This window comes from Leptodactylus fuscus, chromosome 6 (genome assembly GCF_031893055.1).
Source record: "Leptodactylus fuscus isolate aLepFus1 chromosome 6, aLepFus1.hap2, whole genome shotgun sequence".
Taxonomy (NCBI): Eukaryota; Metazoa; Chordata; class Amphibia; order Anura; family Leptodactylidae; genus Leptodactylus; species Leptodactylus fuscus.
In genome coordinates, this window is record NC_134270.1 from 128,912,682 (window position 1) to 128,939,914 (window position 27,233).

The 27,233-nt window shown below is 42.9% G+C and overlaps 1 protein-coding gene across 1 annotated transcript in view; it reads left to right on the forward strand.

Annotated features, from left to right (window-relative positions):
* Positions 1 to 20,869: 20,869 nt before the first annotated feature.
* The window catches only part of ARHGAP23 (Rho GTPase activating protein 23), a 65,233-nt gene continuing 58,869 nt past the window's right edge, over positions 20,870 to 27,233 (forward strand). Inside the window, exon 1 of the mRNA XM_075278241.1 lies at positions 20,870 to 21,050. Within this exon, the coding sequence (XP_075134342.1) occupies positions 20,997 to 21,050 (54 nt within the window). The 5' untranslated portion in view covers positions 20,870 to 20,996. The remainder of the gene's footprint in view (positions 21,051 to 27,233) is intronic.

Genomic DNA, 27,233 nt, shown 5'->3' on the forward strand with positions numbered 1-27,233 from the left:
TCTATTAAAATGCTGAGATGTAGTTCATGTGACCTTAGTCTGCAGCTAGTATAGGCAGTCATAAACAATCGGTTAAAGGGATTCGTTCGCAGTGCTATACGCTTTTAAAATTGTGTAACAGACCACTGCAAAATGGCTGATGGAGCATGCGCGGTCGGCTCTGCCTGAACTCCAATTGGCAGAGCCGACGGAGCATGCGCGTGATTTCAATTACATATAGAGCAGCGTCGGATGTCTGCGCAAGGCTGAAGATGAGGACAAGATGCAGCAGAGAGTGAACAGGGAGGCATTAAAGGGTTATTCCCACCTTGCTTTTTCACCAACCTGCACGCTGTGTGCTCTTTTCACTTCCTGGTTTTCTTTGCACATTGGTGGACGGGGTTTCACTTGCTCTGCTATGTTTGCAGTCAGTAATGAGGGATTGGTTGTAAATGAATTAACACAGTATGAAGCTGATGTAGCAGAGCTGGATTTGAGTCAGTTTGCATTACATACCGAGGTAACAGACTCCCTATTTCAGCCCTTATCAGCCAAATTCAATTAAACGGACTGATAACTGGAAGAGCAGGAGATAAAACAGCTCAGAAATCCCAGAGCACTCACCTCCCCCATCCCCTATCTGAGGAGCTCCGTTACTTGTCTGTGGCAGAGACATACACAGCTCAGAGCTGCTCCCAGCACTCAGCCCCCCCCTTTCCCGAGGGCAGGCAGTTACATCACTTGTGGACTGAGCAGATAAGCTCAGCACCAGGCCTGTGGTCATAGAAACGCAATGTAAACAATGAAGTGAATAAAGTAAGATAGTGGCCAAACAAAGCAGTTTTGATAAAGCAATACATTTAGGAAAAGTCTTAAATCCACATAAACTAGCAGTATAGATAGGATGCTTTTGATGGGGCAACGAGAAGTTGATGAAGCTGGTGTGCGCGGAGCACAGGTGGAACGCCAGCGGGGAGCACAAGAGAATGAGAGGTAGGAGTAGAATAGCCCTTTTAAAGACCATTCCAATGTGCCATTACATCAAAACATATAATTTTCTAATTCTAGAATCCCTATAACCATGGATCGCACACAGTTTGAGATTACTTTAGACAAAACTGATATTGGAGCAGATTGATTAATCCTGTCTTTTTGTTGGACACAGTAAATTTAGATCAGCCAGCCTAAAAATGTGACACTGGCTGATGCTCAATGGTAAATCTGGAACGTGGTCAGACTGTCTATTGTAGTAGTACACCACCTATATGGCGATTTAGTTTTATACTAAAATCACATCAAAATGTTTGTACATTGATGCACAATTTTGCATTTTAAGCCACATTACTCTCCTGCTAAACCGTTCCTGTCCTACTGAGGCCATGAGTCTAAACCCGTTAGTAAATGTGGTGCAAGGTGACGTGCCTGTGCTTTGCTGCAAATTGTGACACAAATCTGAAGTGTTTTTAGTGCTGGAAGATTTATAAACTAAATACAAATCGTGATTAATTGGGCATTTACCTCAGTTTATGACTAATGGTGATTATTTTAAAAAGTAATAGGTGGATTATATGGCTGAATTGGGTTGCAACCAACGGTAAGTCATTGCCCTTTTGCCTCATTATCATCCGACTCTGTAATGCAGATGTGATACATTTTATTACTTGTTGTGGGGTACAAGAGACTATATAAGGGGTGAGTATGTGTTGGGTGAACCTTGCCCAGTTTGCCGGGTAGTTTTGGTCAGACTAAACATATCTGAACCAGAACTGCTATTATTATAACCTGGAGTATAGTGAGCGGATACTCAATGGAGATAAGCAAACACCACCAACAACAATAAATGGTGTTACTCCCTTCTCCTGTGCTTTGGTGATGCTCTTCATTCTCTTCAGGCCTCTCCTGGTGTCCTTCATGAAGAGAATGGTCTGACTAGACTCCAGAGTATAATTGCATTTCCGGTTCCCATGTTTTCTGTCTGAACAAAACTGCAGGTAAAAGCTTGTGAATACTGTAATAACCAACGTGACGGTAAGTTTTGATTATTATTCGATTAATTGCTGAACTCTAGGCATTTTCATTACTCTATCTCTCAGTTTTCATGCATTGCCCCTCCTGCCATGTAGTTGGCATGACAAAGTATATTTGTTTTGCACTTAATATTCCTTTAAATGTTCAACCTGTAAATTCCAGTGCATTGGGGGTGTTTACATGTTGGACATGCCTTTTATCTAACCATCTATACACTAAATCTGGAAATCTTGTAGCCAATCTGCTCAGCAATTCTTCAGTCAGGGATTTCAGAGATCTGTTTTATTGCTGCTTTCCAGTGAACTAGAAAGGAGAACCCAATTTACAATCCCAGCAAAGTATTTGGGGCAGAGGTATAAAGTGCATCTTGGGTATAGGTCTTAGAAAGCTACTATTGAAAAACGCTCAGTGGTTAGCACTGCAGCCTTGCAGCGCTGGAGTCCTAGGTTCAAATCCTGCCAAGGGCAACATCTGCAAGGAGTTTGTATGTTCTCCCCGTGTCTGCGTGGGTTTCCTCCGGGTACTCTGGTTTCCTCCCACACATCCAAGACATACTGATAGGGAATGTAGATTGTGAGCCTTATATGGGACAGTGACTGCCGATATCTGTAAAGCGCTGCGGAATATGATGGCGCTATATAAGTAAGAATAATAAATTGCACTGAGATTTTAAGGAAGTATAAATGTGCAGAAGTAAGAGAATAAGACAAGAAAACGATAACTGACTTTTTAACCATCATTTAACAATCTGTTAAATCCCTTTTCACGTATGAGTATGTGTTGATCTGGGTTTGTCGGACGGTTTCGTTTGTACCGAACACGTTTGAACTGAAACTGCTGCTGTTATACTTTGGGGTTCCTTCAGACCCTGGAGTATAATGGTTGAAGGCCCAAGGGAGGTGAGCAAACATAAAAAAAACTGTGTTCACTCACCTCTCCTGGGCCCCAATGCAGCTCTTTGTTCTCTTTGGTCTTTTATCTGAAGGCAGGGACCACTGAGGCCTGTAATTGAGCAGTCCATGTGGCTTTGTGATACAAATGTTGCAACACCATGTTACTGCTGAGGCCCTATCACAGGCCTCCAGCAGTCCTTGACGTCAGGCTGGAAGAGAACAGGGAGTAGCGCTGGAGCACAGGAGAGGGTGAGTAATGCTGAGGTCCCACGTAGCGGGCCACGGCCAAAAAGCCATTATAGGTAATAGGAGTTCTGACTTGCTAAAGGAGCCATATAGACGTCATGCACTATACTGTGTGAATGAGACCAGTACACAACACTTAATGTAGCCTAATAGGTACCTTATAAAGTAAGTGTCTTCAATTTCTGCACTTCATGTATATTCTTTTGTGGACTGTACAGTGAGAGCAAAAAAACTTGGTCATTGAAACAGTACAGATTAAAAGTAATAAGCACAAGTGATGTGCAGGCGTGCTTACATCTCCGTAATGTGGACTTAGAAGCAGTCTGCGCATGCGCTGTTGATATATTTACTACGCTACGGTCTCTTGGGTGCACATTAAGAGTTCATCTTGTATTTGTGTTTTTTGTGAATGCCCAATTTAAGGAGTATACTGCCCCCCAGCAGTGGTCTTTGCTGCCTAATAAAATATATAACATCCTATGGATGGCAGATGTCAGTTATACTACAGGACTGCACATCTGACTTGCTACCTGCTTAGGATGTGCAAAGAAGGTGCTCATTGCCATCCAGATGTTAAGACAGAAGATGAAACGGCGTTTTCCCAAAACTTGTGATAGAAAAGGCCAGGAATGGATGACAATGACAGCGACCCACCGTGCCCTGGAATGGATTGTGAAACATGTCATGGCTTTATCTTCCATCAGCCTGAGCACAGCAGGTATATAGTCTATAGTCTCCATCCCTGCAGTGAGAATCTGTAAGCAATGGATGCCTGCTTCAGCTGATTCTCTGTGTGGCTGGCATATGCTTTGGCATTATTCCTCTGGGCATTTGCTGTGTGGCATTGTCAAGACCGAGTACGGAACATTTTAATTGTGCTCTTTGGCGTTATTATACGTGTGAGCCGCTATAGTTTTGGAGAGATGTAATTTCATGGGTGTTGCTATGGCAGCACTGTTTGGAAAGTTCATCTGATAGCCTATTGACATTTATGTACAGTGTGTCTGTATATGGGGTCCTTGTGTATGATTCACTTTGTTGCTCATATACTGTGTGTGTGTATATATATATATATATATATATATATATATATATATATATATATATATATATATATATATAGTGTGTGTGGCTTTAAATGTGTGCTAGGAGCTTCATGGTATGGATTTCCACGCCAGAGCAGCTGCGTACAAGCCTTGCATTTCTTCCTATCCATGGATCCACTTCCCCCCCACTTCGCGAGTCACTTCAGACACCTATATCTTACAGTGAGACTTGAATTATTTTTAAGGGTAGGTTCACACTTGCGCCTGCTTTACGTTCTGAGGTTTCCGTCTCTGAATCCGCTGCATGCAGGACTTTTTTCTCTGCATTTTTTGGGGCAGAAACCTGACATACCCCATTATAGTCTATGGGGTCTACAGCTAACCGCTTTTTAAGCAGGTTAGTTTCTGTTCTTCGTGTTTCCGAAGAATGGAAATCTGGATGCTAATGTGAACATAGCGTTAGAATAGTATATAATGCTCCTACTATTCTATATATCGCCCACTAGGGGGTGATGTTTTCCACACTTGCATGTACAGTACGTTCACTATGGTGTTGCCTACAAATTAATAAGGCTTGAAGGGAATTAAATTGACTTGAAATAAGTAATATGCAATTGTTTTTCCTAAATATTGTCTTAAATAATTAAGGTCTTGAGTTTCTCCTGCCTACCATCTTAGATGCAAAAGGTAAGAGTGAGCTCTTTTCTTTTATAATTGTACCGTGGTGATAAAACATTTATTTACTTTTATTAGGGACTGTATTTTTCTAATTAGTAAATCTATTCATTTATCTGAACCTCTATGCAGCAGTGTAAATGCAGCGACTCCAGTCGTGTGACCTCTCCCCTAGATGACCTGCTGGCTGGAGACTGGAAATTCCATTTGTGGGATCTGGTTGCCATGGTAAGACTTCCTCCCTGATGTGTTTTTGATGGTGGTCTGACTGGTAGAGGATATGAGTGTATATTCACCTTACTTCATGCTGCCAATCTGCAGCCACCCTGCTCACGTGTCTGAATTACAATCCGCTCATTCATCCCTCGTTCCTGGAGACGACATATCCTGAGATCCAGGGCAGGGGGGTGGGGGGATGGATGTATGTGTGTGTATGAAAAAATTGTCACTGTGTATGTGTGTGTATATAAATAAATTATATACGGTATATATTTATATATACAGTGTGTATATATATATATATATATATATATACATACATGCAGAGTAAAAATCCCCCCTAAAAAGTCAGGGCTCCACAGGTTGAAAAAAGGGAAAACAAGACTTGTGGCTGTAAGGGCGAGTTCACACCTGTGCCCGTGCATGCTTTAGGCAATCCAGCTGGGTTTCTGTCTTCGAAACTGGACAGGGGACGGAAACCCAGCAGTCAGTTTTCAAAGCCCGTGAGCATTTTGTATCTGTCCACGGCGAAACCAGTTTTTTTTAATCGGACATGCAGGACTTTGTGTCCGGTTAAACAAAAAAAAAACAACAAAAAACTGTTTCACTGCAGACAGGTACAAAACGCTCACGGCTTCAATGGGTTTGAAAACAGACTGCCGAGTTTCCGTCCCCTGTCCAGTTTCTCGGGGCTGAAGATTGAAACCCAGCTGGATTGCCTGAAGTGCGCAGGTGTGAACCCGCCCTAAAGCAGTCTAAGGTGGCTCTACAAAGTATTGATATAAGGGGGCTGAATGCTTTTGCATGTCACACTTTTCCGATTTTTATTTGATTAAAATTGTGAAAACCTTGTATAATTTCCATTCCACTTCACAATTATCTGCTACTTTGTTAGTCTATCACTTAACACCTCAATAAAATACATTCACATTTGTGGTTGTAAGGTGACAAAATGTGAAAAAGTTCAAGGGGTAGGAATACTTTTGCACTATACTGTACAGTGTTGGCCAAAAGAATTGGCACCCCTGCAATTCTGTCAGATAATACTTATTGTCTTCCAGAAAATGATTGCAAGCACAAATTTTTTACTACACAAAAGAGAATGAAAAAAAAAAAAAAGTCAAATCTTTGATCATTTTACACAAAACTCCATAAATGGGCCGGACAAAAGTATTGGCACCCTCACCCTAATACTTGGTAGCACAACCGCTTCCGGTAACCATCAATGAGTTTCTTACAAGGCTCTGCCGGAATTTTAGACCATTCTTCTTTGGCAAACTGCTCCAGGTCCCTGAGATGTGAAGGGGGCCTTCTCCAAACTGCCATCAACAGATCTCTCCACAGGTGTTCTATGGGATTCAGGTCTGGACTCATTGCTGGCCACTTTACAAGTCTCCAGGGCTTTCTCTCAAACCATTTTCTAGTGCTGACCTGAAGTGTGTTTTGGGTCATTGTCCTGCTGGAAGACCCATGACCTCTGAGGGAGACCCAGCTTTCTCACACTGGGCCCTACATTATGCTGCACAATGTGCTGGTAGTCTTCAGACTTCATAATGCCATGCACACGGTCAAGCAGTCCAGTGCCAGAGGCAGCAAAGCAACCCCAAAACATCAGGGAACCTCCGCCATGTCTGACTGTAGGGACCGTGTTCTTTTCTTTGAAGGCCTCTTTTTTTTCCTGTAAACTCTATGTTGATGCCTTTTCCCAAAAAGCTCTACTTTTGTCTCATCTGACCAGAGAACATTCTTCCAAAACGTGTTTGGCTTTCTCAGGTAAGTTTTGGCAAACTCCAGCCTGGCTTTTTTATGTCTCTGGGTAAGAAGTGGGGTCTTCCTGGGTCTCCTACCATACAGTCCCTTCTCATTCAGACGCCGACGGATAGTACGGGGTGACACTGTTGTACCCTCGGACTGCAGGGCAGCTTGAACTTGTTTGGATGTTAGTCGAGGTTCTTTATCCACCATCCGCACAATCTTGCGTTGAAATCTCTCGTCAATTTTTCTTTTCCGTCCACATCTAGGGAGGTTAGCCACAGTGCCATGGGCTTTACACTTCTTGATGACACTGCGCACAGTAGACACAGGAACATTCAGGTCTTTGGAGATGGACTTGTAGCCTTGAGATTGCTCATGCTTCCTCACAATTTTGCTTCTCAAGTCCTCAGACAGTTCTTTGGTCTTTTTTCTTTTCTCCATGCTCAATGTGGTACACACAAGGACACAGGACAGAGGTTGAGTCAACCTTAATCCATTTCAACTGGCTGCAAGAGTGATTTAGTTATTGCCACCACCTGTTAGGTGCCTCAGGTAAGTAACAGGTGCTGTTAATTACACAAATTAGAGAAGCATCACATGATTTTTCAAACAGTGCCAATACTTTTGTCCACCCCCTTTGTATGTTTGCTGTGGAATTATATCCAATTTGGCTTTTTGACAATTATTTTTGTGGTTTTCCATTGAAGACAAATTAAATGAAGATAATAATACCAAAGAATTTGTGCTTGCAATCATTTTCTGGAAGAAAATGAGTATTATCTGAAAGAATTGCAGGGGTGCCAATACTTTTGGCCAACACTGTATGTATAACAGATCTGTGGGGGGAGGGCTGTGTGCAGAAAATTTCCCAGAGCAAAAAAAAACTTAAAATAAAAAAAAAATAGCAGTTTGGCCAAACTATAAGACACACTAAGTTTAACAGGATTTAACATTTAGCTCTTAACCCTCACACTTACCTTATAGTTTCTTCAACCACTAAGGAAGTTTGTGTTAGTATTAAATATTGTCTTATTTTTCTTTTATAATTCTAGGATGTGTTTTATAGTCCGATAAAACCCTTGAAGCATACAAATTAAAGGGGCTGAAGGTGATTTGTGCCTCACTATTCTGTTAAACTATATCTGCGTCCTGAAGTTGCCAATAAAGTTGCAATCAGTGCCTGGAAAGAGAGGACAGCACCTAAAATGTAGGACTGCCACTCTGGATCATCCTGGATCTGAGATGCTGGCATGGGCCTTTTGAAGACTCCCAGGCCTGTATCCTGCAATAGAAGAACTGATTTTTTGCAGTTCATTAGCATTGTAAGGCTGCCTTCACACAGAGTTTATGCTCCGCTCATTCTGACATGTAGAGTGAATTGACTTCAATGGGTGATGGCTTACGCGCGCTACCCATTAAAATCAATGGAAGGATATATATATATATATATATATATATATATATATATATATATATATATATATATATATATAGCGCTAGCTTTCAATGTGATACGCGCGTATCACATTGAAAACAATAGGTAAAAAAGCCTCCCATTAATATCAATGGGTAGGGCGCGTAAGCTGACACCCATTGAAGTCAATAGGATCTGTTTTACGCCGCTCACTCTGTGTCAGAATTAGCGGAGCGCTACACTCCATGTGAAGGCAGTCTAATGCATTGCATTAGTGATCAATTTCCCTGGGGTTCAAGTTATAATAAATACAAGAAAATTAAAAAAAAAATATTTAAAGTTTAAATCACCCACCCACCTTTCCCTAGAACACATATAAAGTACTTAAATACACAGTCCGAAAACGCCCACTCTACAAATCTATAAATATATTTTTCCTGTACGGTAAATATTTTTCCCTTTTTAGCAATTAAAATTTTTCCTGAATCTTCCCAAAATTTCAAATGATGAAAAATGTCAGCTGTTATTGCATGATGACACTCTAGCATCACTTCATTGACGTTGATGTAATGATCCTGCAGCTTTGGAGCACAATGATGTGCACTGCCCTACCACGTCACCACTGTGACCAATAACAGGCATCAGCGGTGACATGAGGGTCGAGTACTGATAATGATCAAGATAATGTTGGAGTTAAGTATAGGATCGGTAGCCTTATGACTACTATGGTGGGGCATAGCACAGGTAAGTGTCGCCCTCCTTGTCCTCACTTTATTGTAATTTGGGCCTGAAGAGATCCCCCAATATAGTAAACAATTTTTCTAATGCAATAAATTTTTGGGCAACGAATCCTCGCATCTCTAGCTCTGATGCCAGGACTGTTTGATTCTGTGAACCTGCCCTGATAATGAATATCAATTTTTTTCACTTTTTTTTTGTCTCTTGATTTTAATGATGGCATGATTATGATAAGGAAAGTATTAAAGAGCACTCTACCCAGGGATGGGAGTATACAATGTAAAATACCTTTAAGGCCGGGTTCAGATGGGGTACTTCGAACCGGAATTTGATGTGGAGGCCGCCTCAGGTTCCGATCCAAAATTCGGGTAGCTGCGACTGGATGCCGGTGCACTCCGATCCAGATTAGGCCCAAATGAATGGGCCTAGTCCGGAGGAGGGAGTGTCTTGAGGCGGATTCGCAAGACATCCTTCTTTCAGGCCTCCAGCTTCATGTGACCATGTTCAGGGCCGCCATCAGGAATTTTGGGGCCCCATACAGCCTAAGTGTCTGGGCCCCCCCTGCCATTTTTGCTTTGCACGCCGCGGGAAATTTAGCCCCACCCACTGTTATGTTGACTCCGCCCACTTATTAATTTTCCATTTGCCCGCACACTGTATAATCCTCCTACAGTCACCCGTAAATTATATGTCCCCCTCCGTCTCTCCCCTAGCTTCATATACACCCTCCATCTCTACCCCCAGATTCATGTCCCCTCCATCTCTGCCCCCAGATTCATGTCCCCACATTTCTGCCCACAGATTCATGTCCCCCCATCTCTATACCTCCCAACTTTTGAAGAACTAAAAGAGGGACAAAATGTGTGGCGCGCTTAGCGCGCTGCAGCAAATTTAGCCCCGCCCACTTTTGTGTTGACTCCACCCACTTGTTAATTTTTCATGTGCCCGCACACAGTATAATCCTCCTACAGTCACCCGTAAATTATATGTCCCCCCTCTATCTCTCCCCCAGTTTCATATACACCCTTCATCTGCCCCCAGTTTCATGTCCCCCTTCCATCTCTGCCCCTAGATTCATGTCCCCACATCTCTGCCCCCAGTTTCATGTCCCCCCAGATTCATGTCCCCCCAGATTCATGTCCCCCCTCCATCTCTGCCCCCAGATTCATGTCCCCCATCTCTGCCCCCAGATTCATGTCCTCTCCATCTCTGCCCCCAGATTCATGTCCCCACAGTGTCATGCCGTCCCCTCCTTCATCTGCCCCAGTGTCATTCCGTCCTCTTTCATCTGCCCCCAGATTCATGTCCCCACAGTGTCATGCCGTCCCCTCCTTCATCTGCCCCAGTGTCATTCCGTCCTCTCTTTCATCTGCCCCCAGATTCACTTTCCACCTCCACATTAAACTTACCTTCTCCTCCGCTCCCTCGCCGCTCTCTGCGCGTCTCTCTTGCTGACACATGCGGCTGAAGGAAGGAGCTGACACAGGTCAGCTCCACGCTTCGCCGCTGGGTGTCTCTCTCGCTGACGCTGACACGTATGCGGCTGAAGCGAGGAGCTGACCTGTGTCAGCTCCTCACTTCGCCGCTGCCGGCTCTCTCGCTGACACATATGCGGCTGAGCCGGGTTCCGGCTCAGCCGCATATGTGTCACCGAGAGAGGCGGCAGCGGCGAAGTGAGGAGCTGACACAGGTCAGCTCCTCGCTTCAGCCGCATATGTGTCAGCGAGACAGGCGGCAGCGGCGAAGCGAGGAGCTGACCTGTGTCAGCTCCTCGCTTCAGCCGCGTATGTGCTCAACTTAGATCTGCGTCCTCTGGACGCAGATCTGAGTTGAAACAGGACATACAATGACTGCTGCCGGCGCCAGGGGGCCCGGGCCCCCCCCATTTTAAAATTTGGCCGGGCCCCTGACGCCAGTAGCAGTAGTACTGGCCTATCGGCGGCCCTGACCATGTTGCAGAAGGAGCTCCTACCCGCTGTCTAACAGCTTTGATGCTGCGATTGCTATTGACCTCTGTATCTAAGGGATTTATCTACAAGGGATTGAATTTATCTGTCTATGTGTGAGGCATGCTCCTGTCACTGACCATACAGGTACCCTGGCAGTGTCTGCACAATCTCCATGATGTCATACAGCATATACTGACCATGCCTCATGATAGATATATCTGTCATGTAGCTTTACGGGCCAATGATTTTACATCTGTATTTCATGTGAAGGGCTGTCAAGGCAATTGTGCCAAAATATCAGGGATTGCATAATGAACAATTTCTTAATACCATATACAGCTATTTGACAAATCACGTCTACTGCAGGTGTAGACAAGGATAACCTGGCTATAGTTATAAACACTCATTCATCTGATAGGGATCTCCCCACACATGCATCTTTAGTACGGTTCCCTGTTCTTTAGAAAGAGGGAGATACGCTGAAACAGAATGGTCCTATCTAGCAGAATAATGGATTGGATATGATGAAATCAAACTTGCTGAACGTTCAATTCCATTTCCCCTGACATTTGACAGACAGCCAGGAAGACTCCATTCACATTGGCCCAGATTTACTAATCGTAAATATTCAGACAGTCTGAAGATTTGCCAGATTTGTGACAGTGGCTAATGCTGGATAACAAATCTGGTGTACAGAGGGGGCAACTTGAAGCTCCAGGGTCCCACTGCAAAATTTATAATAGGGGCCCTGACTACCTTGTTGTGTTAATTAAAATAGTGGTATATTTTGTGGCAGAAGGACCTTTGGGGCTATTTCAGAGTTCGGTAGTAACTGCTATAGTAGCTATAGCACCCCTTTTAGCTACACCTTTGCTGACATATCTGTAGACAGTCTAGTCCAGAGGTCAGCTGGAATGCCAAAGGTTGCCTACCCCGGTCTACTCTAATGTCGCCTTTTAATTGCCGTAACTTGAATCAGAGTTATGTAACTCGATATTGGTGCATTTTTAGTGCATCATGTGCATTTAAACCGCGCCCCTTCCTTTTGAGTATCCGTACACACATCTTGCAAGTCAAAAAACACTAGTCCAAGTGCCAGAGATGCGCCAAATATGTGTCATGTTTTCACTAATGTCTAGTCGGAACCATATAGTATATCTGGGCATTGTTTACTGTGCGGACATAATAAGAATTCTCTAATACCTTACAAATTATGAAAAGTTTTTTAAATGCTGTATGATAGGAATAGCTCTATAAACATTCTAGGGATTATTATAGGAATACCGTGTAATGACTGCTACCTTGTACTAACCACCATACTGCGGCTCTCTATGGAATAAGCATATATTAACCTCCTGTTGTCATCCACTCCCCTATGGTAGTTCTATAAAGATGAATTGAGAGACAATGCTTGACCCTTTTTTAAAATGAAAATTTCAGTTTTACTATTACTATACTATGCCCCATTACCACAGCCACTGTGCCCCTAAACACAACTCCATACTTATTCGGCTGCACTTTAGGGGTTACTGGCCAGGCGTTATAGTCATCAAATTTAGGACTTAAAGGGGTTTTCCAAGATATATTTATTGGTTTTTACAGATGGACAAATGTGCTGAATTAAATTCTACTAACAGAGACTAAATAAAAATATCCTTCTCTAAAACTAAAAATTTTGGCGTCATTTGCAAATTGCATTGCCCTGTAACGTGCCCAGTGCTAGTGAGAGAATAGAGTTCAATGATAAAATTCTGTTTGGCTGCAGCCTCTGAAACAAGGTATTTACTAAAGAAACTTGCATTAAATGCAATAATAAATCCAACGTCAGTACTCACCCCTTGGGGTGGCATGCGCAGGCAGAAGGTTATCATTTAAATACATGTCTTGTCATAGAGTTTGTATTAGAAACAGCTCGAACTATTATAAAGATATACTATCATTTAATAAGCAAATAATTTTAGACCTAAAAACACAATTTTGCTCATGGGTTTTATACTTGACGTCCACACTATATACATTGGGTAAGAATAAAATCCAAGTAGGGTCATATGCACAGAAGACGCTGAGGACGTCCTAATTCAGGGTGCTTCACACTTTATACACTTCCCTTTATCGGACGCTAGTTTTATTGAGGAATGATTTGAGAGAAAAAGCACTTTTTGTCCTGCAAATGTGGCAGAAAATAAGTAGAACATATTTACATTAAAATGGATTCCCCAAACTCTCCATCTCTGATATGGAATTACACACTACTGACTAATGATTTCCACTGAGATATATTAGGAGGTCTTTCCTCTATTCGGCATTAGCGTTGCTATCCATTTCCTTTCCAGGAATGATTTCTCCTGAGGAGGCCATGTTTCATCATCCTAAACAGTCACAGCTTGGGATAGTACTTATTGGAATCTCAAGGACTTCACAAAGAATTTCTGTCAGTTCTTTTTTTTTTTAAATTTATATTTATTCGTGTTTTGAACACACAAAAATTACAAAACGGCAAAGGATGTACATCATATTGCAAAATAATCACATATCCACGTGTCAGAATATTCAGAGTACTAGAACATACCTTCAGCCAGGTAAATTGTATAGTATAAGAGAACATGGAGAGCTTTGGAATCAATGGGACAGAGAATATAGGGAACTAATGGGTTGCATCAATTAACAAGTCTAAACCTTTCTCGCACTAGAGGTTTTGTTCTAGATACAGTTTATAATGTGGATGTCTTGGAGGTTGGTATGGACCTGTTGGTCCACCCTTGGGTGCACAACTGAACAAGATGTTGACAACTTTAACTTATTGGTTTGGTAGCTAAAGAGTCATGTGGCGCCTTGCCACCATGTATGGCGCAGTGGAATGTCTCCGCACAGGACTCTGCTTTGAAGACATCTGTCCTCCATAGGTCTAGTTCACATGTAGTTATTTGGTCCGGCATCAAGACAATCCCTCAGAACTAGGCTCATTCATTTGGGCCTAGTCTGGAGCGGAAAGCTGCGACTGTCGGAAGCCGCAACAATCGCAGCTAGCCGTGGCAGGCGCATTTTGGTCCGGATTCTGACGCGGCTTCCCGCGTCAAAATCCAAACCAAATAACTACGTGTGAACTAGTCCTTAGAAGCACTGTGATGGACCATGACACATTGTATTTTCTTTAAGATTGCTATCACATGGCCAAGTTTAAGACTGTATTTACCATCCCGAACCTGGCTCCGCTGAATCAAACTTATATCAGCTTTATTTAGATGCGTTCAGACCTATAAATGTGGCTAAAACCTGGATTTTGTGTCTCTAAAGCTGTCTTTATAGAAAATCTGAGACATGCCGTGGTAAAGTCAGACTTCATAGACTTCTATGGGTACTATGTTGCACTCTGAGGCTGTATAAAGCAGTAATACTTCCTTCGAATGAATTGTAAGATTCACAAACAATTACAGGCCCATCAGGGTGGTGTTTCATACACTAACAGGGAATTCTGAGTTATAGGGTATTCCTCTATTCAGGATCCAATTGGAAAGAGCGTTCCTGGCTCTGGAGGACTTGTCCTGTCATACATTACACAGATAACCTATTCATGTTAAAGGGATCTGTATAATGAATTATTCCTCCAATGGTGGCACTGCAGGGAAATTGAACACTTAGGCTAAGGCCTCAAAGGACATCCCGCAGCAATAAAGTGCTGTGGGAAAAACTGCGGCGGCAAACGCATTGCAATTCTTCCTGCAGTGCTTTAAACAGAAAGTCCGCAGAGTTTTCCTCCGCAAACTTTCTGTTACAATTATATGTATGGGGAAACCGCTGGCGTTTCCATAGATATAATTGACATTCTGCGATTTCCAAAACCAAGCTGGTTCTGAAAATTGAGCCGTGTCCGTGCCGCAGTTTATACTGCAAAGTGAGCATTGGGTTCTCAAGAATCCCATCCACTTTGCAGTTACTGTAAAACGCCACAATTTTTCCCATGGCGTTTCCAACCCGTGGGGCCCCGAACTTTAAGGGATTTTCGAACCAAGGTAAGTTATTCCTTATCCACAGGATAGGGGATAATATGCAGATTGGGGAGGCTGATCACTTAGACATCCACTGGTCAAACACAATGGAGCCATCTGCTCCACAGGATAGGGGAGAACTTGTGGATCATGAGAGGGGGCTGACCTTCACTGATCTGGAGAATGGGGCACTTTTGTCTGAATGAAGCATTGGTTTTTAGTATCTGCTTTGGGCTAGGAACAAAGCAATAAGTACCCACTATGGATTGCTTTGTACCCAGTCTACTGTAAAGTTACGGCTCCACTTTCTATCTCTATTAAATCAATACGGAAAACGGCAGCTTTACCGTAGGTATAATTGACATGCTGCGATTTAAAAAAACACTAGTATTTTTGAAATCACAGCAATTCCACTGCAGATTATTTTTTTTTTTGCAATGTGTGGATGGGATTAGCCAGAATTGCAGTGTTTTCACCATGTGGGGCCCCGGCCGAAAAATTTGAGTCTATGTACAAGAATATGTGCTAAGTTTAGGCTCTAAAATAGTGATATCTTAAATATGAAGTTTCACACAAAAAGTTCTTGAAAAGTATTCTTGAATTAATTTTTCCGGTCAAGAGAGTAATTTATATCATATGAATGGCTGGCAAAAGTTGAAATATCCGACTATATGAAGCTTACTTTTACCTCTGCCCCACAAAGAACCAGCCATCGTTCCATACAGAAGCCAGGCCACACTCGTTCCGCCCCACCCATGGTAAGTATTTTACCTCTTTTTGCCATGATGTTTTACTAACTGTTTAACCTTGACCCTTGTTATTCGCACATATTTTGTGTGACACAGGAAGCCTTCTGTCCGGAGAAGGGAGATGGAGGCTCAGGAAGAGTTAATATGGAGAGTGACGCCCTTTTCCTGTTTTACAAATGATTTTTTTGGCTCAAGGAAACCAGAAATTCCTCAGCCTGTGACGTGTGCATGTGTGTGGCACTGAGAATTCTTCTCTAAGGATAAAGGGAAATTATTTATACATACAAGACCTATAGAGATACTGTATATACTCGCTCTAATTCTTAACATGTGCACACACTTTCTAGCGGTAATATTTTAGGAAGCCAAATCACCTATTGGGGGAGGAAAGAGATTGGAATGTCCTTAGAAACTTCATGCACATGTTGCCTAGGTGGCATCTAAACCAAATGGTAGGAAGTGGCAATACCAACCAGTGGGCCACGCAGTATTTCAGACATACATTATGCCACATGCAGATTCAACGCTACATATAACTGTATCCTATAGACAACAAAGCAACGACTGTCTCTCATGTTCTAGGACTGGTAGATCTGATGTGACTGGCGGCTTCTTGTCTTCATTGATGTGTACATCTGTTGTTCTCTTGCTCTGTGTCTTCATAAGTAGAGTTCATGGTTGATAGAAGTTCTAGCAAAGAATATGTAGTAGTTATGTTTCTATAGTATACTGGATAAAGCCTCTACTACTTCTGTCCATTCGGGATGTTTAAGTTGCTGCTCTAAAAAAAAAAAAAAAGTTGTGACCATATTTATGTTGGTGTCCATATATCTGTGCAGTTATTTGTATAGTTTTTCTGGGAGTCACCCTTCATTCACATCTACGTTTAGTAATCCGTTCGGAGAGTCTGCATGGGGACCCCCGAATGGAATACCAAACGCAATTGCAAGCGGTGTGCAGTAAAATCACACGGACCCCATAGACTATAATGGGGTCCGTGTGCTTGCCACGTGCTGCCCACACAAATCATGTGGATAGGAAAGTAGATTGTGAACTACTTTCCTGTCCGCATGTTCTGTGCGGAGATCTGGTGGCAAGCACACGGACCCCATTATAGTCTATGGAGTCCGTGTGCTTTTACTGCACACCGCTTGCAATTGCGTTTGGTATTCCGTTCAGGGGTTCCCATGCAGACACTCCCGAACGGAATACCAACGCAGATGTGAACCAACCCTTAAATATGGATGACCTAATCTTAAGGTACCTGGGACTCCCACGGATCAGCTGTTTAAAGAGACCATGGTGAGTGTTTCAGCCTAAGGATAGGTCATCAATATTTAGTTCTTGTAAAAACCTATTTAAACACTCTTTTGACCCCTTCAATGTAGCATTACTACATCAGCTAATGATAGTGACCACAGTGTATTTCACTAGAGTATTAATAGTTAAAGGGGTTGTCCAGGCAAAAATTTTATATTTTAAATAGGCTGAGGGAGGTGAAAAAAAAAAAATCATACTGATCTTTCCCCGGTGCTCTGGTGCCTCCCAGTGTTGTCTGGACCTCCTGGCCCATTGTTGTCTGCCAGCAGAAGTCTCCGCCACACATGACCACTGAGGCCAATCAGCAAAGAGATTCGGAACATCACAGCTGTCGAGGAGAAGGACCTAACCACGCTAGGAAGACAACGGAGCCTTGGGGACAGGTGAGTATGATATTTTTTACAATTTTTTTTCACCTCACCTGCTCAATTTAAATTTTTTATTTTTTTTTTGCCCCACCAAGCTACCGTATTTTATTATTTTTTTTCTAACACTCCTTTATCTGCTTTTGTTCTTTCCTCATTTTATTTTGGTGTCTATTAATGCGCTATACACCTAGGTATGGGTTTTAGCATAGGGAGACATAGGTCCGATTCACATCTGTGTTTGGGTTATTCCATTCCCCTCTGTGCATGAAAAATGCAGAGAAAGACCTGCAAGCAGCACTTTTCTCTCTCCATTTTTCGTATGGAATCTGAGCTGAAACCACACAGACTCCATTATAGTCTATGGGGTCCGCGGGTTTCCTTAGGTAACTGCTTTAATATGCGGATTAGGTTTCTGTAAACTGTAATCTTAAAGGGGTTGGCCACTTTCAGACCAATATTGACAAACAAATGTACAATAAAGATATCCAATTTTCCAATATACTTTCTGTATCAATTCCTCACGGTTTTCTAGGTTTCTGCTTGCTGTCTTTCATTCTGTTACTTCTAGAGGATAAAACTCTGACCATGGTCATGTGATTTACATTCCATGGTCATGTGATGAGTACAGCTCGTTACAGTCACAGCACAATAATCAGACATGCTCATCACATGACCATGGACCGTAAATCACATGACCATGGTCAGACTTTTATCTTCTAGAAGTAACAGAATGGATGACAGAAGGCAGAGATCTAGAAAACCGTGAGGAACTGATACAGAAAGTATATTGCAAAATTGGATATCTTTTTATTGTACATTTGTTTGTCAATATTGGTCTGAAAGTGGCCAACCCCTTTAAAGTTGGAAGGCCACAAGTCACTGTGTAGCCGTAGTCTTGAAGGTGTATTCAAGCAAAACCAAGTTATACTTAAAATGGTAAAACCTGATATATAAAAGTAAAAATAGCCACACTCACCTTACAGATTCCCCACCATTCCATTCCCTACTCTGCCTTGTCCCCCACTGCAATGCACTTCCTGGACAGAAGGAAATCATCATTAAGGCCATTAAATGGCTGGTTTAGCGGTGGATTCATGTGGCAAGTATAGCATTTACTATATATATACCTGTGTGTGTGTGTGTGTGTATATATATATATATATATATATACCTGTGTGTGTGTGTGTGTGTATATATATATATATATATATATATATATATATATATAAATTTTGTCTGGAGAATGGGTGCTGCATTTTTGACATCCCAGGATACACCCCTGATGCATCTCAACTCAATTAAATAGGATTAAAAGGTTTTAGGTCAAAATCAAGCATCCGTTCTCCAAACGTTAGACCTGTGCTCACGGCTCTGAGCACTATAAGGTACTGTGGGTGGTTTAATAACTTTTTGGTGACAGACTCCCTTTGGCAATAAACAGAAAATTTTCCACTTTTAGCATTGGCTCATGGACTTGCGTGTATAATTGCTTCATGTACAACCATCACGTTTTTCAGAAGATACTGTCGATTTGCTGCAAGTTTTTTCTTTTAGTACAAAATAAAAACCTGCTTCACTTGCTTCATTTTTTGATTCTGTGGTTTTCTGGCAGATACGCTGCATAAAATCTGCAACATTTCAGTCCATATTGGACATACCCTAAAAATGTCCCAGGGGACCCTCATCTGTCAGACCATTATGGCATATCCTGCTAATATGTTATACATGTTTAAGGCCATCTGGGTCTACACATGGTGTAGTCACAGCAATATACAGTGTCAGTGTAATGAATACAATTTAAACCATTCCCATCCATGCACTGCTTAAAGAGGACCTTTCATCAGATTGGGCACAGGCAGTTCTATATACTGCCAGAAAGCCGACAGTGCGCTGAATTCAGCGCACTGTCGGCTTTCCCAATCTGTGCCCCGGGTAAAGCGCTATCAGTCCCGGTACCGTAGGGCTTTACAGTCAGAAGGGCGTTCCTGACAGTCTGTCAGGAACGTCCTTCTCCACAAAAGCGCCTATTGTGCTGTACAGTGTGAGCGGGGAGGAACACCCCCTCCCTCTGCTCACAGTGCTCGTCTATAGACGAGTATTATCATGAGGGGAGGGGGCACTCTTCCCCGCTCACACTGTACAGTGCAATAGGCGCTGCTTTGAAGAAGGAAGTACCTGACTGAGTGTCAGAAACGCCCTTCTGACTGTAAAGAACTACGGTACCGGGACCGTTAGCGCTTTACCCAGGGCACAGATTGGGAAAGCCGACAGTGCGCTGAATTCAGCGCACTGTCTGCTTTCTAGCAGTATATAGAACTGCCTGTAACCCAAACCCATGAAAGGTCCTCTTAAAAAAAATCCTGTGCTACAGATTTTGTACCTGCTGATTTTTTCTGCAAAGTGAGCATGGGATTCGCATGAATCCTTCACTTTGCAAGTACTGTAAAATGCCGTGATTTTTCCCGTGGTGTTTCCAGCGCAGCCCGTGGCCTGACATTGGAATATCTAATGTGTGAAAACACCCACAGAAGACTTGGTATGTGTGACCTTATCCTAAATTGGGATACCTCTATTGGTAAGTTCACACAGAGTTTTTTGATGAAGAATGTAACTCAAAAAGCACCTCCCATTCTTTTCAATGTGAGTCAGACAGAAAGAAGACAGGCTGAACCTATCTTCAAGTGGATCCTGCCTTGCACAGCCCATTGAACACTAGCATCTTATTTTTGCACCCAATTCATTTCAATGGGGTGTGCAAGGCAGATTCCGCCTGACGAGAGGTCATGACACTTCTTTATGTGACTCCCATCAAAATAAATGGAAGAGTCAGGAGGCCGCACAATCCGCCTGCAAAAAACTCTGTGTGGACAAACCCTATAAGGCCCGGTTCACATCTGTGTTCGGGTTTGGGGACCCCACAAACAGAATCCTATACACATAGAAAGGCGGTTACTTGGGAAAATACCTGGATCCCATAGACTATAACAGACTCCCCAAACGGAAACCCGAACGCAAATGTGAACTGGGCCTGATGTGGCAGCTTTACCTGATGGGCTGTATAGCAGCCAATCAGAATCCAGCTTTTTATTTTTCTAGTGCGGATTTGAAATGAAAGCTGCGCTGTGATTGGCTGCTATGGGCAGCTGCTGCATTTGCGCTGGTTGCTACAGGAGGCCATATAGTATATATGTGTATATATAGGGGCCAATGTGTATAGACCGCCGCTATATCACTGATATGAAGAGACAGAGACTATGGATCTATTATTTATTGATCGGCTCCTCCTGACATCTCTCCATCCCCGGGCGGGCGCCTTCTTTATCTGACGGCCCGGTGTGTCTCGCTATCAGCTGCCATTCTTGCAGTCTATCTCTCCTCCGTCTCCTTCCTCTTCCCTGTGTCCTCTCTCTGTCAGTGCCCCCAGTGTGACAGCTCCTCGCCCCCTCCCCGCAGCAGCAGCAGCCGCGGCTCTGCCCTGTATCTCCCCCTCGCCTCCAGCAGCAGGAGGAGGGGGAGGGGAGCTCCTCTGTCATCCTGTGAGAAGGGAGAGACTTATACACAGTGCGAGCCGGAGAGAGACACAGGAGGAAGGCTCCGGCCATTGCCAGGGATTCCCGGCCCCTCCACCTAAATGAATGGCGTGGCTTTCTGCCTGGTGGGATCCCCGTCTTCCCCCGCCGCTCAGGTAAAAGGCGCCTGGCACCGAGCGAGCCTTGTCTGCGCCTGGACGCGCTGGGGCTGGGGGCAGGGTGGGGTTGGGGTGGCAGCAGAGGTGGCAGATCCCACGAGTAGATAGAGATCGCCTTGTATCTGCCCCTGTGTATATATATATATATATATATATATATATATATATATATATATATATATATATATATATATATATACAGAGACTCCTCACTACTAGCTGGATCTGGAGCCATGTACTTCACTTTCTAGCTGTATTCTTTCATTCTATTCCCTGTACTGACCTCACCCTATATACCTGCAGTGTAATGTATATAGAACATGCTTACAGGATGTGGCTGGATCACTTCACCCCTATATATCATGGCCGTATCTGCGCCCTATTTCTGCCTTGTATTTTTAATACTTCTATAGTAACAGAAAAAGCAAACATGACATGATGTCAGTGCTGGACCCGTCACCGTGCCCGCTGGATCCCCTGGATACAACACAGACCTTCATTTTACCCCCTAAATAAGATTTTTCTGACTTTTCTTGGTGGAATCTGCACTGAAGCCTAGGATGCTGGTGTGAACCTAGCCCTAAGTCCTTGATTTTAGTGATAAATATAACAAAGCACCATTTTTTTTTTTTTTTTTTTTAGTGTATCAAACTGCGTTATTCTGTTCGGTAGCCAAAAAAAATTAAATAAAGGAATCTGATAACATTTGGCTTTGGCAAAATCGCAGAAATCACAGAGTCAGATACCAGTGTGGACAGAGCCTTAGTGATACCATTGCACTGTGATGGCCTGCTTACTTGTTGAGATTCCATATTGATGTGCTATAAGTGACCTGTTGGTTGTATTTCTGTGTATTATTCTTGCATATCTACCTACCCTTGTATCAATCATCTTAGTATTTATTATTGTTTGCAACTTGTGAATGAATCTTTACTTGATCCCGATATGTAGTATCACCTTACATTTTTGTATAATATATATATATATATATATATATATATATATATATATATATATATATATATATATATATATATAGTTGAGGGGATATCGTCACTCCATAGGGAGAGAATCACCATTTAGGTGTGTGGATACACACTGAAAAAGTACTTGGTGCTGCCTGGATATAAAATGTGGGTCCATTGAATCCTACTAAAGTCAGGAAGATCACCAGCCAGCTGTGGCGTCTCTTCCAGACCTATGACTGAAAACTTTATCATGTGCCCAAAAAGCATAAGATGTAATGTGGAATCTAAAGCGGTTAAAGGAAAAATGAGGCAGATGCCCATAACAACCTATCTGATGTCCGCTATCCAGCGCCCTTTGTAAATGACACTACTGATCTGATGGGTTGTATAGACAACCACTGCACTGGAGCTTCCTATGTAAGATTATGTAGTAAAGTGCATGACCTGTTACTAGCAGATAAAAAGGTATAAAATAAAAACCAGCAAAGCTGTGGATCCCGGAGACTACAGGCCTTGTCTGTTGCCACAGATCCTACAATCTGATGTAACGAATATATGGATATATATATTCTCTGGATAACAGAGAACAACAGTGCGTGCTGTATATGTACAATCCTCTGACAATAACAGTGATGACTAAACTGTTGGTTGTTGATAAGACAGAGAGGGCAGGAGATGTGGCCGGAGATGGTGTCCTCCTGGTGAGGTGCAGCAAGGTCAAGACCTTTGTCAAAACCTTCTCCAACACTTGATTTGCCAATGTACCAAATACTGAGGCCCGGTTCACATCTGCGTTCGGGCCATTCCGTTCCCCTATCTTCATGAAATATGCAGAGAGTAAAGTCCTGCAAGCAGCACTTTTCTCTTCGCATGTTTCATGCAGAAACCGAGCGGAAACCACACGGACCCCATTATAGTCTATGGGGTCCACGGCTTCCTTAGGTAAACCTCTTTTTTTATGCGCATAGGTTTCTGTTCAGTGGATCCCGAATTAGACTCCCTGAACGGAAACCCAAACGCAGATGTGAAACAGGCCTGAGTCAAATGGTTTAGGCCTTTAGATGCCTATAGAGGAGTAACAAGTATACATTTGCTTTTATAATGTATGTGTATGTGTTAGTATAGTCTGGTTTCATTGTTTGCTATAAACTAGGGTTAATCTTGAGCATCTATAAACATCCTAATAAAGAAAAGCCAGTATGAACATGTGTCCCCATTAAACGGCCAGATCCCAGCCCAGTCGGAAAATATTACGCACTGTATTTAAGTGGACGTCCCAGAGACATCTCCACTGATCACAAGCTCACGTATTTGCTCCCTTCTGCCGTACAGATCCCTATGCCCGGTCACAGAACGCTTCTTCTATAAAATGAGTCCTTTGGGTTTGCAATATACGCCATTATTTACTATACACACAGGTGGTCACGGTGTTTTTGGACACAACTACTAGTATAGATATAGTAGACGTTACAGTTATATGAAGTGGACTTAGATCCTGTTCACACTATTACAATACAGGGTTTTAAAGCTAATGACTGAATTAGTATGTGCCGGATATATGTATGTATATATATACATTCATTACTATTCCATGAGCGGAGATGGCTCTGGCCATCCGTACTGTTTTGTTAGCTGACCATAGGCAGGACAGATGTCTTCCCAGACTCTGCATAAACATCTGGTATATTATTTCTATAGAGGGGGGTGGAGATAAGTAGCTGCCAGATACATCTGGCACCACTTATCTAAAGTGGATTGTAGATGTTGACATAAATCCAATAGACAAGGAATTGTCGACCATTGGCATTGAAATCCACAATCGCACGCTATATATAGACTTATGATTTCATGCTTACGATGGCGATAAAACCGATATCCTAGACAATAATGGTCATCATTTCCAGGAATGTGTCTGTGAGTAAATGAATGGATTCATAGTGAGCTGTGAGTAGGCCGGTTGCACTTCCCTCTATGTGACAGGAACGCTGACATACAGAGATCATGTTTTGATCTGCCTGCTGTGACATGTATGTTTCGGGCCTCTATCATTCCTATGGTTTCTGGTGCATTTTTGTGGTTTGCATTAAAGATGCCTTCATCATTTGCTTGCACAGTCTGCGGTTGTCATGAGAACGGCTCCCCCTTTCCTTCCCATGATCCAGGTATAGGCAGTTGCGCTGTATATGTGGAGTAGTAGTGTGCACGGTGCACCGCCCTCCCCCAAGTGCTTTATCCCACTAATGTGGCCTGATTTCTATCTGTGCGGCCATTGGGGCCCTGCACACAACAACTTCCTGCATCCCGCTCTCCCTGCCCTGTCTGACAATGGCATCTCACAGTCACCCAGCCAGGAGCATTATGATGCAGCATGACAATGTGCAATTTCCACAAAATATATGTCAGCCTAAGTGAATGGGGGATTAATGAGAACAATTATTTTTCTTCTAACAATATGGGCTTTGTGTGTCTCATGTGCTGCGTCTGAATTTTATTCAAAGGTTGTGGGGCTGGAATGTTTTGCGGGCATTCTGCAATATTTCATGATAATTTGTCCTGTGGGTGGCACTGTTTTATAGTATAGCATATTCTATTCACGTTGTGTATTAACAGTGCAATGAATGGCGGCAAGAAGTTTATCAACAGGCATGTCACTTCTATGAGATAAAGATATAGACTTGTCAGCAGAGGCCGGGCAATGGCAAATAGTTCACTAGATCACCCAGGGCTGCACTTGTCGAGGATACATTGTGCTTTTTAGGAAATCATGGTGTTTTGGCTACATGGTGTTTAAAAAGGTATAAAAAAAAAAACCCCACACAAAAACAGCAAAAGTGCAATAAAAAAATACAGTGGAAAAAAAAAAATCTACATTTCCGCTGCTTTATTTTCTGCAGCGTTTCACTATCTCGGGCCTTAGCCTGTTCTTCCTTCAAAGCCTGTTGCATAGTCTAGGACTGGATTATTTTGCAGTCTTTTGCAGATTGCTGGAAGTTGTAGTTCCACAGCAACTAAGGATATTAACCAAAGCGTGACTTTTCTAGGCTCTGTTCCCTGCGACCTCTTTTCACATACATTGAAATAGTTTAGGGGATGTTCAGTCGCTATGACTTTTACCGGGATCATCCTAGTTAGGACTTGTAGACAGTTGTTCCGACCTCAACCATCATTTGCCAAGATGGAACCCTTTAAGCTGCTAAGACTTTTAGGCAAAATGATGGGCGCTCATTGTGCCATCATGTTCAATACTCTTATATATTTCTCTAAAACCAATGTTTCAACATACTTTGTTTCCCTCCATGTGAAATTGAAGTTATACAGAGGTACAGTTGCACCCCATAAACTTCTACTTGTACCATATTATGGATTTGAACAACTCAGAAGCTGCATGGACCTATAATATACTTGTGTACATGAGTGCCCGCCCTGACCAGTTGTGTATTAGTCAATAACCCACCAGACAATGCATTATGGACTAGATGGAGGTGAAAGCATGGACAGATGCTTCATTAGTTGTCAGTGTTATGAGCTGTTTACTTAAAGGGGATTTCTGGGACTTAACTATTGATGACATGTCCTTAGGATTGGTTATCATTGTCAGATCTAGAGGAGTCTGGTTTGGCGTACCCACTTCACAGCTGAGCACTGCTTTTCTACACAGGCCATAGAAACATGACATTCTTCCCTTAGATGGTATACCTGTACAATGTATGGTGCTGTGCTTGCTAAGCAGTAAAGAGACTGCAGCACTCACCTTAAGGCCGGGTTCACACAGGGTTTTTTGGCCTGGAACCTGAGGTGGAGGCCGCCTCACTTTCCGTTTCAAAATATGGGTAGCTGAAACTGGATGCTGGTGCAGTGCACTGGCGTCCAGTCGTGGCACTCCACTCCGGATTTGGCCCAATGAATGGGCCTTAACTCTGCAACCCCTTCAAAGAGCTGATCGTGGGGATGTGGGATGTCAGATGCCCCCAGTCTGTCGTTGATGACCGATCCTTGCTCATGAATATAAGAATCCTGGAAAACATTCAAAACCAAGGCCTGGATCCTTTCCTGTGAGATCAGTAAAGCAAGAGCTGCCCCAGTAGGCATAGAGGTTTAGGAGTTCCCAGGAGGGATCATTTTGCCAGGGGTTGCCCAATGGTAAGTTATTTAATGTACACTCTGCTTATACCAGCATCAGGGGGAGATGGCTATGGATGCAGTGTTTATAATGTAAAAATTGTGCTTGCTCTGGGGTTGCCATGGATGTAATAACAGATTCTGTACACTCAGGCTTCATGCACATGACATGAGTAAGCAGTTCCGAGTCTCCTCTGAGGTTCTGTTCCATTCCAATATTTGTGTTTCCATTCAGACAGATCTGAATAACGGAAGATCATAATGGAAGACTGAAAGAGACTCGGACTGCATACCTGCTCATGTGCATGAAGTCTTAGTGTCATGTAGCCTCCAACCATAAGTATTGGGGGTCACAAGACAGGAAGGCCATACACAGGCAGGGGGTCGCTTGTTCTATATACACTGCATCAGGCTTAGCTGCTCATCCAACCAATCAGAGCACAGCTTTTACTTTGTACTCTGCACCAAAAAATAAAAGCCGCATTGCAATTGCTTTCTATGGACAACTAAGACCGTTTTGCTTTTAGATTGTTTTAATAAATCCGTCCCATTGTCTCAGAAAAAGTTTCCCAGTTGCTTAGCAACCCAAGCAGCCCCATTTAATAATTGGTAAGTTCCTAGGACTTATGATATTGGCCATCTTGACTGCAGATGGTGAGAATGAATCAAAGAACCCCACTGTGCACAGATCCTAAAATCTAGTACCGCTTGTCACTCACAGCTTTGTGCTTCATTGTCAGTGTGGACGGAGGACAGTATGATAACATTGTATATGTGACCATACTGTGTGGTATCTGCGGGTCCTATGGAAGGAGACAGTGCTGGACAGAATAGAGGGACATTCTGCTTGTGTGGCATTAGGTTTTACCACGTCCTCTAATCCACAGCCTGTTTGGCTCTAGTCATTCTGTCCTGTAATGCTTAAAGGGTAACTCATTTCTGAAAAACTTTTGATACGTCTAGTGACAGTTTTCAGGTAGGTGCCTGAGGATTGGCACCCCCACCAATTGGCACAAGTGCTTCAGCTCAGTACTGTGCCCCTTTCCTCGACCAGGAAGGGCAGCTCAGCCCCACATGGACACGACGCTCATCT